The 13,802-nt window shown below is 36.4% G+C and overlaps 1 protein-coding gene across 2 annotated transcripts in view; it reads left to right on the forward strand.

Moving 5' to 3' along the window:
- LOC127617575 (integrin alpha-9-like) overlaps window positions 1-13,802 on the forward strand; it is a 116,595-nt gene that overhangs the window by 22,009 nt on the left and 80,784 nt on the right. For both annotated transcript variants that reach the window (XM_052089554.1, XM_052089555.1), the window contains exons 4-5: window positions 4,640-4,763; window positions 9,446-9,513. In XM_052089554.1, the coding sequence (XP_051945514.1) occupies window positions 4,640-4,763; window positions 9,446-9,513 (192 nt within the window). The remainder of the gene's footprint in view (window positions 1-4,639; window positions 4,764-9,445; window positions 9,514-13,802) is intronic.

The following is a 13,802-nucleotide window of genomic DNA, read 5'->3' on the forward strand; positions in this document are numbered from 1 at the left end:
ACCGCAACAAATGGCTTTATTGGAACGGAGTCACGTTTACATGAAAGGCATGTCATATAGGGCTGTTTGGCAGATGTGGCGGCTTTCACTCAGCTCTCAGCATGCACAGGATCATGATTAGGCCAGGACTCCATGATGACTGTCAGGGAACGACACGCATCTCAGACACATTCTTTATTTAGTTTAGCATTACTTATTTCATAATGTCTGTCTCGTGTGTTTCCCAATACTGGCTGCCAGAGAAGTGGGTGGAGGTTTCATTTGATAAATATTCGTTTTGTCATGTTTAGCAAGGCTGTTTTAGCGAACATCTCAGCTGAGATGGTTATCAAATGCAGATCGTTTTTGGTTTGTGGTAATGCCTCCAGTACAGTAGGACAGACTGTTTTGAGCTTTGACACAGCAAAACAAACTCATAGTGTTTCGTAACACAACACACTGCCAGATAGTCATCTGACATCATGTGTGAGTGTTTGTATGAATCTATGTGCCTGTATTGTTCATCTCATTGGCCCTTGAAAGAGCTGTTATGCTGTTATGCTGTTTCTAGCATGCAGATGCAGAAAAAAACAGGAAGCTGAACTGTGTTTTGGTGGTAATTTGCTTTCACCACAATCTTGAGCTCCTCAACCCACTATTAACCCTCAGAGACGAGGGATTTGACTTGAGATAAAAGAGGGGAAGGACAGTTTACAGAGTATAATTACAGGACAGTATTAATGAGGAAAACAGGTGTTTTAGATTGTCGGTGGGGTGATCTGCTTGACATTTTCCATGTTGCTCTGTTGAGAGAATGACTAAATTAATTCTGTTTCGGAAGTTTGTTTCAGTGTTACTTTTGGTGTTATTAGTTGTGCTTGCTAAGGCAAGTATTTATTTAGCTGTTGCTCATACTTAAACTTTGATGTGTATCTCGTCCAGCACCGTTTGTGCTATGGACATGAATGATTGACTTACATCATTTGAATAATTGGCATTAAAATCCAACCGATTAGATTTCTTGTGTCATCTTCTTTGCTTTTATTTGCTTACTTAATTGTGATTGTATTTTCTTTCTTACAGTACATCTATTTTACCATGTATACCAGTGACAACTGGTGCTATTCAATAAAATGTGGGGAAGCACAGACTATTGTATTTCAAGTTTCGGAGTAACGGAGGCTTGGAACGCATCATTTGTTTTTAACCTGCAATGGCAGATTCTGATCCATTGCGTAATAAAGTAGTTCCATGCACAAATGCTCTTTTTATGAATGTACTCAGTTTTTCCTAATTTTTAAAAATGTACTTGTTCATTGAACTGTTCAATGAACACTCGCAGTCGTGCTATATGGCCCTGCATCAGCACTGCTGTAATTACCTATGGCTGAATCACAGCAGTGCTGATGTAGGGCCATATAGCACTCTTGCTCATAGTGTGATATTGCTTAAATATATATATATTATGAAAGCTGAAATAAGTATGTTGTGTCAGATTGCAAATAATGCGTGTATCTCTGAGCCGCAAGACACTCTGTACTTGACAGTTTTGTTTTTACATTTTATACACTGTCAATCATGTATATCACTGTTCATCATATGCACAAGCTCTATCATCATATACAGAAGCTGGGCTTTCAGGTGGGACAAATATACATTGTTTGAAAGCCCAATGTCCAATTGACAATCCAATGCTTTTTCCAATGCAAAACGTGCTCATGAAGCTATCGGTTTTACCAATGTATCGACACGATAGTTGCTTTTTTGAGCAGTTGTTGGCAAAAATCTATGCAACTAGTTGCCGAAAGTTTTTATTATTATTATTATTGATAAATGATCTAATGTTGATAAATGACTGCTTATACAGTATTTTTTATTTTTTTTTGTTAACAACTGTTTATTGAGTTTTTTTCTTTTTTAAAGTCAAGAGAATACAAAGCAAAAAGGAACTATACAAATCTAGAACCCACCCCACCCCACCCCTGGTAGACTTCAAGAAAATAACAATAAAATCCAAACATAGAATGTAGACTCCATTAAAATAAAAAATAATAAATAAATAATAATATTAATAAAATAAATAAGAAATAAATAAATTACGTGGATGTTAAAAAGGTTGATACACTATCAAAAGCAGCATGCCATAAATTCACAGTCTTAACATTGGATCCATGCATACGAGAAGTTGAGAGTTCCATCAATATAATATCCAGCAAAGACACTGTCCATGTTCGTCTGTCCATTGTGTGAGGGGATTCCAACGGTTAACTAACATTTTTTTTGCTGCTGTGAGAGCGGCTAACAGTAAATGTCTTTGTTGAATGGATAAGGTTAGGTCCTTTAAGTCATTAAAAAAAATGGTGTGGGGTCAAACAAATATCAGAGTCCAACAGATAAGATAAGTCCTGAGAGAGCTGGGTCCAAAAAGGTGAAAGAGAGGGACAGTCCCAAAAGAAGTGCAAGTACGTACCTAGAGATCCTTGAGAACAAAGATTACACTTGGGAGAGGAGGATAGATTCATATAGAAACGTTTCATAGGAGTCAAGTAAACCCTATGTAGTAATTTCCAGTATATCATTTGATGATTGGGGTTCTTTGAAGACAGCTTAAACATCCTCCATATCTGATCCGAAAATAAGACATGCACATCTTCATTAAGATCCTTTGCCCAAACAGTTGTAATAGATAAGGGTTTGTATGAATGCTCAAGAAAATACCGATAAATAACTGACACAGAGGAGGAGCTTATACAGTATTTATTAACATATGACAAAGTTTACTTTATAGTGTTATACACAATGCACAGATGTTCCAAAATAAAAAGTCCCCAATGTATTTCTGGATTGTTCATAGTTAAAAGTCCAGTGTTTTGCCCCAAATCTGATTTTTTTCTGCTTATTATTGAGATTTTGGTTGCACAATAAACTACATCTTGGATTTTATTAATTTTGGGCTGGTCTGTGCCTGTCACAGTAAGGCAGGACTAAGACAATTTTGTAACATTCAACAAAATATTTTAAAAACTATTAATAAATCGGATATCGGCCCATTCAACCAGCTTAGTTATTGGTATTGGCAAAATCCACTATCAGTCGACCTAAAGTACATATATTAATCTCATTATTGCCACATTTTTTTATGAGATTTTATAAAGCCATGCTTCCCCTGTAGTCTTAATCAAGTGCCATTTATCTTTTGCCACAAAGATGATATTACATTATCGCATTCATCCGAATGAAAACAAGATACATGCTGTGTCATGTCAACGACAAAGTGGCTCTGATGAATGAAAACCATAGAGTGCCAATTAAAAAAATAATGAAGAAATAATCAATTTATTAATTTGAAAATAAAAACGTGAATAAATAAACCAGTTTATAAATGGACAAATAAGTTGATACTTTTAAATTCGTTTTTTAATTCACGTTTAAAAAAATTTATTATATATTTAATGCAGATCGTGCATTAAAAATCAAGTATTTAATTAATGTTTAAAATGCTATTGAAGCTTTTTCCATTTGTCAATTGCTTGTCTTTTTCCATTCATTAATCGAGTTTAAAAATGCCACTGAACTGTTCATTTGCGGGAGCGACCAATAAAATTCGTTTTTAGACACCCCCTCTCCCACGTGCCAATCGAAGTAGATGTAAGACGGCCTGTCATTGGATGGTTATTGATGGAAGTATGTGTAGTTTATGTGCTCTTTGAAGTCTGCAGACAAGAAACAAATGCAAAGCGTATCAGAATTTAATGGTCAATCATCACCATTGCTGCTGTTGTTACAATTACTTGCATTTTAAACATGAAGTAAATACATTATTTATTTTGCACAGTTTAATTGTTAAATATAAATATATTTTTAAACATTAACTAAATAAACTAGTTTAAATGCATCTATTTATTTGTCTATTTTAAAAATTGGTTTATTCACGTTTTTATTTTCAAATTAACATATCAATAATTTATTTAGTCATTCTTTTTTTTAATTGGCACTCCAAGGCTTCCATAATGATGCAGCATTTAATTTACATAGATCCAAAGCGAAAAACCTAAGCTTACTTAGAACTTTACCACTATTTATGCTGCCTTACTATTTTAGCAGTTGCATTACTTTCAGGAAGTGTACGTTTTTGCTGAGATCTGAGATGTTTGAATGAAGATGCTCAGCTCCCTAAAACCACCAGCCCCCACATCCCGAACAGGTTAGATTCACGGCAGTGGTCAGACTTGGCTCTGACTTATGTTTATGTCTCAAAAGTTAATTTGGTTTTGGGATAAAGAGAAGAAGAGAGTCTTGTCTTTTTACTCTTCGGTCTGTCTGTTTGTGTGTATCCTGTTTATTTATTGGTGCATTTACAATTCCTTTATTAATTTTTATACAGATGTACTAACAGTCAAGAGTTTGACACAGACATGATCTTAAAGACTTTACGATCTAAAGGCTTAAGCTTAAATGCTTGAAATTAGTTTTATAGACAAATATAAAGTGTCCAGCATGTATGTGAACTCCTTCAATACTGTTTGAAAAGCTTCTCCATATGCACCTCATGAAGTTAGTTAAGAGATTGAACAGAGTATGCAGAGCAGGAATCTACATTACAGAGACATTATATGCCACATGCATCTCAGCCATCATCCTTCTCTTTTATTGTCTGCAGGCCTGTGCTCACCGCTGGAAGAATGTATACTATGAATCGGAGCATATACTCCCCCATGGCTACTGCTCCATCATCCCAGCCACTCTGCAGGGCAAGTCACAGCCCCTTATCCCATGTTATGAAGGTACAAATCACTTTCTGTAACCGTCCATCATGTCGATGGCCCATCTAACCTCTAGTAAATGCCAACAATAGATCCCTTTAAATTATGTGTAATTTTTTTACATTGTACAGCATTGTTTTGTTTGTTTGTTTTAATTAAATTAAGTGATTTATACAGATCCTTACAACACAGCCCAAAACACAACACAGGAGGTATTTTTGTCAAATAAAGTGCCTCAAAACAGAACATCATATATGTGAGCATGGATGGTGTGACTGGGCCAATGGGGCCAGTGCCCAGAGGCCCTTGACTGCCCGGGGTGCCCTGGGCTTTAAGGCTGTGGTTTGGTGATCCACCCCGCAAACCCCAGCCTGTGTTTTGCAAATCGCAGAGCCCAACAACCATACAGTTGCTATGGAAATTATTCAACCCCCCTAAGACAGTAAGGATATAAAGGGTAAGCTTTTCTGATGACCCAGAATTTTTTATCTTTACATCTATATCAGTTGAGTGACATTCAAAGTCATAGTGTGAATATATAACCTAATATTTTTAAATAGCAGGATTTTTAAAAACATACTGCCATGTCATAATTATTCAACCCCTATTGCATGTAGATGTGTCTTAAATATGTAAGGCTACACAAGTAATTGTTTTAAAACTAAATAAAGTCATCAATCTGCAATGGCACTTATTTAAGTTTTAAAATGTAAGTTTAGCATTGTAAGCATAAATATATTTCTATGCAAAAAATGCAAGTAAAAAATAAGCTGTCTCAAAAGCTAATAAAGGAGATTATTTCATTACACAAGAAAAGTCATGGCTAAAAGTTCAAGACACTTCAAATTCCAATAGACAAAGTTGGCAGCAGCATTCATCCTTTTTGTTTTAAATACGGTACAACAGCAACCTTCTTGGGGTGTGGAAGAAAGCAAAACTTCAAGGGAAATATTGACTCCAGCTGACTGAATATTCAAGAAGTAATTAGAAAAGACCTGTGGAGTCCTGGAAGAAGGTTTTATAGACGTATGACACTAAACTGAAAATGGGATTTAGACCATGGGTCAGCAGTACGTCTGGAGTAAGAAATGCGATGTGATGACAAGAACGACACCATCCCCACTGTCAAGCATGGAGGTGGGTCAGTCCTGTTATTGGGGTGTTTTGCGGCTGCAGGAAACAGCTTTCCTGACTATGTGAATGACGCCATGGATTCTTTCAAGTATCCAGCCAATTTGGCATGAAAAATGTTATGTCTTCAGTGTGTAAATTGAAGCTTGGTGATCACTGGACTTTCCAGCACATAACACCAAGGATACATACAAGTTGTCCAAAATCTGGTTCAGGGATGGGTCGTGGAATGTCCTTGAATGGCCCTTTCAGTCCAAATCCCATTGCAAACCTTTGTTGGGATTTGAAGGAAGCAGTGACAGCTCAGAAACCAAAGAATGTCAATGAGCTGGAAGCTTTTGCTCATGAGAAATGTGTAAAAATTACAATTGAGAGGTGTCTGAAGCCTGAGAACACTTACCTGAAACATTTATTTGATGTTATTTAGGATAAAGGATGCTCCACAAATGATTGAATTTGGGGGTTGAATATTTTTGACAAGACATTTGTGGAGAGAATTAGTTATATTTTATTTTAAAATGTGGGTAAACTGAACTCTTAGTTCTCAAATGTGCATTAAAACGTACTTTGACTGTTTACTGAGGTTTTAGTTGATGTGTTTTAATTCACATCACCAGAATGTATTGCTGGTCAGGGGGGTTGAATAATTTCGATTGCAACTGTAGAGTTACTGACAGTTCAGGTAGATATTTGATGGTATTTTGCATTGCATGTCGAATCTTGTTGGGTGTATGATAAAATTTATCTACATCCATGTATGTTTCATCAGCAATTTTACGAGTAGTTCTGGTCACAATTATTGTCAGCATCATTAGAAAACCCGATTACAAAAACTCGACTGAAGCAGGCCACAGTGTTGATGGCATCGGTCCAAGTCTTGAATCTCCATAACAACATTGGAAAATAACACTGTTTATAGTGCACACATTCTAAACAGGCTTCACAATAATTAATGAAGCCCTGATCATCCTCCAAAGCCTCAGACTGATGTTGTCTGGCATCAAAGGCCTGGCACCATCAGAGCTGAAAGCAGCAGCACACTTCCAATCTCTAGTGGAGAGAAATATGAGCTGTCCTGGCAGTGTGCAGCACCTGAGAGTTTGGAGGACACATTTAATGTTATGCGGAGGAAATATACAATACTGTGCAAAAGTTTTAGGCACAGTGAGAATGTCTTCAAAAACTTGAATTTGCCACAATTGCTTCTGCAATTTCCATGCCATCTGTTGCAAGGCTCCCTGTTCTTCTATTCTATTCTATTTGCAAAAGGAATATTTGGAAGTCTAAAAAGTGTATTTTGTATTGACACTGTAAAGATATAAATAACCATCTTAAGACAAATGTTTTTTTGTGAAAATGTCACAATGTACATCAAGCCATAATTGACCAAACAATACTTGAAGAGAAACATTTAGACCACAAGGATGACTTTAGTGGATCCCTTAATGAGTAAAACCAGAGCACTAATCATCCATATACTGAATGATTTGCATATTAATTAACCATAGTATTTACGTGGCATTCCAAGGTACTTCATGTTATTACCATGGTACATGTCCAAAAAAATGACATTGCTGAGATACAGTAAACTTTTCCGATTATTGTTTTTACTGTAATTTTAACAATAATTTACTGTAAAAGTACATGTACTCTTTTGTTAAACATATTGTAAATTTTTATGATTAATTATACAGGAAAATCATAGATTTTACATCTAAAAAACAACAACATTTTATTGTAAATACTACAGTATTGTCTTGAGATATATATATAAAAAAATTTTACTGTATATTTCACAGTTAATATTCATTAATCAATTAACGTCTTTTTTCTGTAGCGTTTTCACTACAGTCTTTTACTGTTAAAATTACAGACATTTTTTATAGTGTAGGTTACAGTGTTGTGAATTTTGTGTTAAAATGTGTACCTGACAGGACAAGTCATTTCATAATTACACATGCAATATGACATCATATGTAGGCTATATTTCATTTGTACACTAAAAAAAAGCTTAAATGTGGTTAAATCTACAAAAACGAATCTAAAATAAGATATACATTTTCACAAACTATATATACAGTTAAGTGCAGAATTTGGATACCCCTTTTGTTTTACATGTTTTCACACCCCTTTCAGAATGTATACAAATATAAGATATAAAAGATCATATTGTTATGTTGTACTGCCCTTTTTAAGCTACATATCACAAAATGTACTCTAATATACGCAAATGATCCTGTTCAAAAGTTTGCATCCCCTTGGTTGGGAAGAACTCAAATGTGCAGAAGATACTGGGAAACCAAAGAATGTGCAGTAGTTTGGGGATTTTTCTTAAGAAAGGTGTGCAGCATCACTGCTCAGGACAAAGCAGAGACTCAATAATTACACAAACAGTCATTGATCATCAAGAAAGCAACACACACCATATTAAGAACCAAGGGAATGTAAACTTTTGAACGGGATCATTTGTGTAAATTCAATTACTATTTTGTCTTGTGAAATACAGTATATAGTATACGATGACTGTTATGTCAAATAGCTTCTTCAGGGTGGTACTAAATAAAATACAAAATGCAATTTTTATTTTTCATTCTGTGTTTTCTCTGCTGTACCGAATCCGTACCGAACCGTGACCCCAAAAACGAGGTACCTACCGAATCATGAATTTTTTTGTACCATTGCAGCTCTACTTTAAAGGGATAGTTCGCCCAAAATGAAAATACTCTCATCATTTACTCACCCTAATGCCATCCAAAATGTTTATGACTTTCTTTCTTCTGCTGAACACAAACAAAATATTTTTGAAAAATATCTCAGCTCTGTTGGTCCTCACAATGCACGTGAATGGGCACCAAAATTTTGAAGCTCCAAAAGCACATACAGGCAGCATATAAGTAAGAATCCAGTGATTAAATCTATATCTTCAGAAGCAAAATGATAGGTGTGGGTGAGAAACAGATCAATGCTTAAGTCCTTTTTTAGCATCAATCTTACCATCTTCACTTTCACCTTCTTTTGTTTTTGGCAATTCACATTCTTTGTGCATATCGCCACCTACTGGTCAGGGAGAAGAATTTATAGTAAAAAAGGATGTAAATATTGATGTGTCTCTCACCCACACTTATCATATCACTTCTAAAGATATTTATTAAACCATTAATTCTATTTAGAATTTGTCTCTTTTCAGCTCACAAGTTATTCAACCAGCCAATGGCAGCCATAAATTTCCTTCCGTTTTTCTTTCCCGACTACGGTCTAGATTGTTTCCGGGCCAAGCGGGCCAGCCTCATCCAAGCCTAATATTTTTTGTAACCAGAGAGCACAGCAATCCTCCCTCTCCAAACCCTTCTGAGTGTGAGCTTTTGTTGAAAGCGCTGCTGCTCTGTCGTTCACAGTCTGTCTCGCGGTCCCCTGATTCCTTTATGATGGAGTTGGGATTTTGACTAGCTCCACATGGAATGTCAGATGAACTCCAGTAAATTCTGGCTCAGTCTCACAGCGAAATCATTTGTGGTCTGTTGTTTTTTTTTCTCTCTCTGTGTGTCTCTCTCTCCCCCTCCTCACTCTTACAGACTATAAGAAGACCTATGGTGAAGAACATGGCTCGTGCCAAGCCGGGATCGCAGGCGTTTTCACGGAGGTCAGTAGAAGTATGAGCTTTTTATGTGTTTTACATGTGTGGTGCTCTTGAATGTTAAATATGTGCTTTGATTACATATTGATAAGACACTATGAAATCAAAATTGGAGTTTTGTAAGTTTTGGAATGCCCAATTCCCAATGTGCGTTTTAAGTCCTCGTGGTCACGTAGCGATTCGCCTCAATCAGGGTGGCTGCATGTCTGAGATCGTCAACCCGCACATCTTATCACGTGACTTGTTGAGCACGTCGCCACGGAGGCTTCACACCATCCACCGAGGCATCCATGCTCAACTCACCATGGTAAATGGTCTGCAATTATATAGCACCTTTTTAACCTTAGCGGTATTCAAAGCGCTTTACACTGCGTCACATTCACCTATTCACACACCAATGACGGCAATGCTGCCATGCAAGGCGCTAGCCTGCCATTGGGAGCAACATGGGATTCAGTGTATTGCCCAAGGATACTTCGGCATGTGGAGTCATGTGTGCCAGGAATCGAACCGCCAACCCTGCAATTAGTGTACAACCCGCTCTACCACCTGAGCCACAGCCGCCCCGTTTACCATTTACAGTGCTACTCTTAAAGGTTATACAGTCTTTCTTTCTAGTGTGTTTAATTTCCAAAAAACAGTTTTTTTAATAGGTCTATCCACAACTTCCTGTTACTATAGTACACAGGAGAGAAATATGTGCTTGTCTAACCAAAAAAATCCATCATAATTTGCTCACCCTCATATCGTATGCTGTTCTTTCTTCCTTGGAACACAAAATGAGAAATGTAGTTTGTTTTTGTGGCTATCAAAGTCCAAAAAAAGCATAATAAATGTAGTCCATATGAATTGTACACTACATTCCAAGTCTTCTGATGCCGTATGGACTACTTGTATGGTTCATTTTTGGATCTAGACATCCCCTGCACACTAAATACTTTCATTGTATGGAAAAGAGCAGTTCAATGCCTTATGTATTCCAAGAAGAAAGAAAGTCGTATAATTATATATATGAATTATGACAGATTTGTGGTGAACTATTCCTTTAAGTGGAACGTTTCATTAGTTATAGTGGCCTATTGGTTTATGTTCACAGCCACTGTTCAACAGATCTCTGCAAAAAGTTGAATAGAAGTCAAACTGTTTGTGTGCGATATACACATTTGCACAACATGAAAGCTGAAAGTTGTTTGTCCACATGCCTTTCATATTAGCCATTTGACCCTTTCAGTGTTTTTAGTATAAAGTGCAGCCAACCAAAGCATTTATGTGCAGTCAAAGCTTTGGTCAGCTGCTGTTTAAGAAGTTTTTGGAACAGACATCGGTGCACAGGCTGATGTTATGCCCAATAACAAACATCAATTTTATTACTAGATCACCATCTAACTCTTTTCACTTCGTGTTTGTTAAAGGAGAAGTGTGTAATTTTTTCAATTTTAAAATACTTTCTCCTGTGACAGCGTAATATGCAGAGACAATTGTAGGTAGTTATGTAGGTTGATTTCCCAGCAACATTGTCTCAATGGGATGAGTCTGAGGCAGGAATACTGCTGTGTTCACATCCTGTAAGAATTACTGTAGTACGAGATTACAATCGAGAGATTCAACACGGAGCTATTCGTGTTCTCAAACTGACTAATTATTGGTTTCTATAACATTGATCATAAGCAAAACTGCTTTGTTCACTATTTCTAAATCACTATTTATTTTTCTCCCCAATTTGGAATGCCAATTCCCAATGCCCTCTAAGTCCTTGTGGTGGCATAGTGACTCGCCTCAATCCGGGTGGCGGAGTATGAGCCTGAGACCGTCAACCAGTGTATCTTATCACGTGGCTAGATGAGCGTGTTACCGTGGAGACGTAGCGCGTGTGGAGGCTTCACGCTGTTCTCCGCGGAATCCACATACAACCCCACTGTGAGCGAGAACCACATTATAGCGAACACGAGGAGGATGACCCATGTGTCTCTACCCTCCCTAGCAACCGGGCCAATTTGGTTGCATAGGAGTCCTGGCTGGAGTCTCTCAGCACACCCTGGATTCGAAATCACGACTTCAGTGGTGGTAGTCTGCGTCAATACTCGCTGAGCTGCCCAGGCCCCGCTTTAGTCACTATATTAAATAATTAATTAATCTCTATTTGTTCATTCGAATTTATAATATTAAAGAAAGAACTTCAGGTAATCTTATGGCAAATGTAACAAAAATATTGTTAACTACCTTTAATTGTTAAGTCATCTGCTATATTGGTTCCTGAATTTGAACATGAATGGTTTTTACAAGTCAAAATCTTGTAATTACGGTAATTCAGACATGACTTGAACGCACCGTATATGTTTAATTCAAACAATGGGAGATCATTTATGATCTTATTAGATATTATTTAGCTGCATTTGGTGATGCTAGTGGCACAGAAATGACACATTTCACCTTTAAAGAACAGCAATATATGGTTGGAAACTTAAACTCCCTGGATGTTCTTATTATTAGGGGATTATAATTTATATATCAGAATCTGTGTTTCAAGAAATGGCAGAGGAATTCGCATAATGTCTGTGAGATAAGTTGAACAAACAGCCAAAAATGTATTATGTGATTTGGCAGATGCCTTAAGTATTAGGTAAGAAGAGAAAAAAGCTTTATTTCAAAACCTAGTGAGCTACCTACCTAGAAAACATTATAAATAGTGCAAGTCAGTTGCAATTAATCACATAAAGTTTTGTACTTGACCGTGATTAAACGCATATTTTGAAAGTGCTGATATTTGACTCAAAATATACTTATTTTCCTGTCAAAATGCATTATTTATTCCATCTTAGGAAAGAAAACAAAACAATATGTAGCAATATAATGCATTATTAAACATTTTCCAAACAAAGCCCTCCACAGTATAGAAGTAGAAATTAACTAAAATAGCACCAATTTAAGTAACACTAAACGTTTCCCAAAGTCTAAGTGGGAGGTTTACTAATTGATATTAATTGCAGTGGGCTTTAAATCTCTTAAAGTCTCTTTCTTCACAATTTTAATCGATGGGTAGACTGTGGCTATTTGCTTTGTTACAGCAATGGAGAAACCGCAATCATGATTCCCGTCAGGGCATCAGAGTGAAGCGCAGCTTTGAACTCCACATGAAAAGTGCTTGCAGACAAAAAGGTCTCATTCTACATTTTGGTGATAGTTAAGACTTGACAATTTCTGTGGTAGTTAAAATGTGCCTTACTTGGGCTTAAAAATACATGATTTCTATCACAAGTCCTATCTGGGTTTGTTTTGTACAACAAATAGTGTTTAGAGCTCCTTTTCTTCATTTTATCACTGATACGGAAGTGTTGTTGTGTGTGTTTGTGTAGGTAATGACTCCAGGCAGACACATTGCAAAGGTTACGCCCTTCCGACCAGTGTTTATACTGGCTTATCGCGATTAAGAAAATTTAGAGCATTAAACTTTTTAAATTAATCACATGTTAACGTGTTTATTTTGACAGCTCTGATTATAAGGTGTTAAAGGCATCAGACTAGGGCTGTATATTGATAAAGATTTCCTTGATTCGATTCTGATTCACAAGCTCTCGATTTGATTCTAATTTTGCATACATAGGAAAGAAATTATCTCTAAGCTAATGCTTTTATATATATACAAGGACCTTCTAATTTTGTACATTATTAAAATATAAATTTTACTCATTTTATCAGTAGTTTTTCATCATTTTGGTCACATTTTTGCTTTTAAAAATGTACAAATTCCATGCAATCCATATACTTGTATAACTGTGCTATTTACATGTATTTACATTGATATCAGAACAAGTGCTTAAATGGTACTGTCTCTTTAAGAATAGTGGCAGTTCAGTGAGCGTCTCACAGAGTGAAGTCGCAATGCTTCTTTTCCATATCCATGCTATGTGTGATCAGAATTGAATGTTTCTTGTTGTTGTTTTTGATCAACAACAAACTGTAAAGAGCAAAAATGGTATTAAAAGAGACATTATTCAATGCCAAATGGATTGTGTGGATCTTTTATTTTTTTGACACACGTCACACAGAACAAGTCAAACCATCTTTTAACCTCAACATGCATTGAAAGGATCTTGCTGCTGAACTTCTAAATAGCCCTTCACCAGACATCATTGGAACATTATTGGAGTTATCTTGTTCCTTTAAAGCTTAAATCAGTGTGAATGGCAGAATGGAATTCATCACATCTCTTCCATGGTGGTGCATCTGCTCTACAGCTGCTTTGTAGTTTGGGTCGTAATGGCAACTTATCATTTGGAAGAACATCTTAAGACATC

The sequence above is a fragment of the Xyrauchen texanus genome, chromosome 24 (assembly GCF_025860055.1).
Source record: "Xyrauchen texanus isolate HMW12.3.18 chromosome 24, RBS_HiC_50CHRs, whole genome shotgun sequence".
In the NCBI taxonomy this organism is placed as follows: Eukaryota; Metazoa; Chordata; class Actinopteri; order Cypriniformes; family Catostomidae; genus Xyrauchen; species Xyrauchen texanus.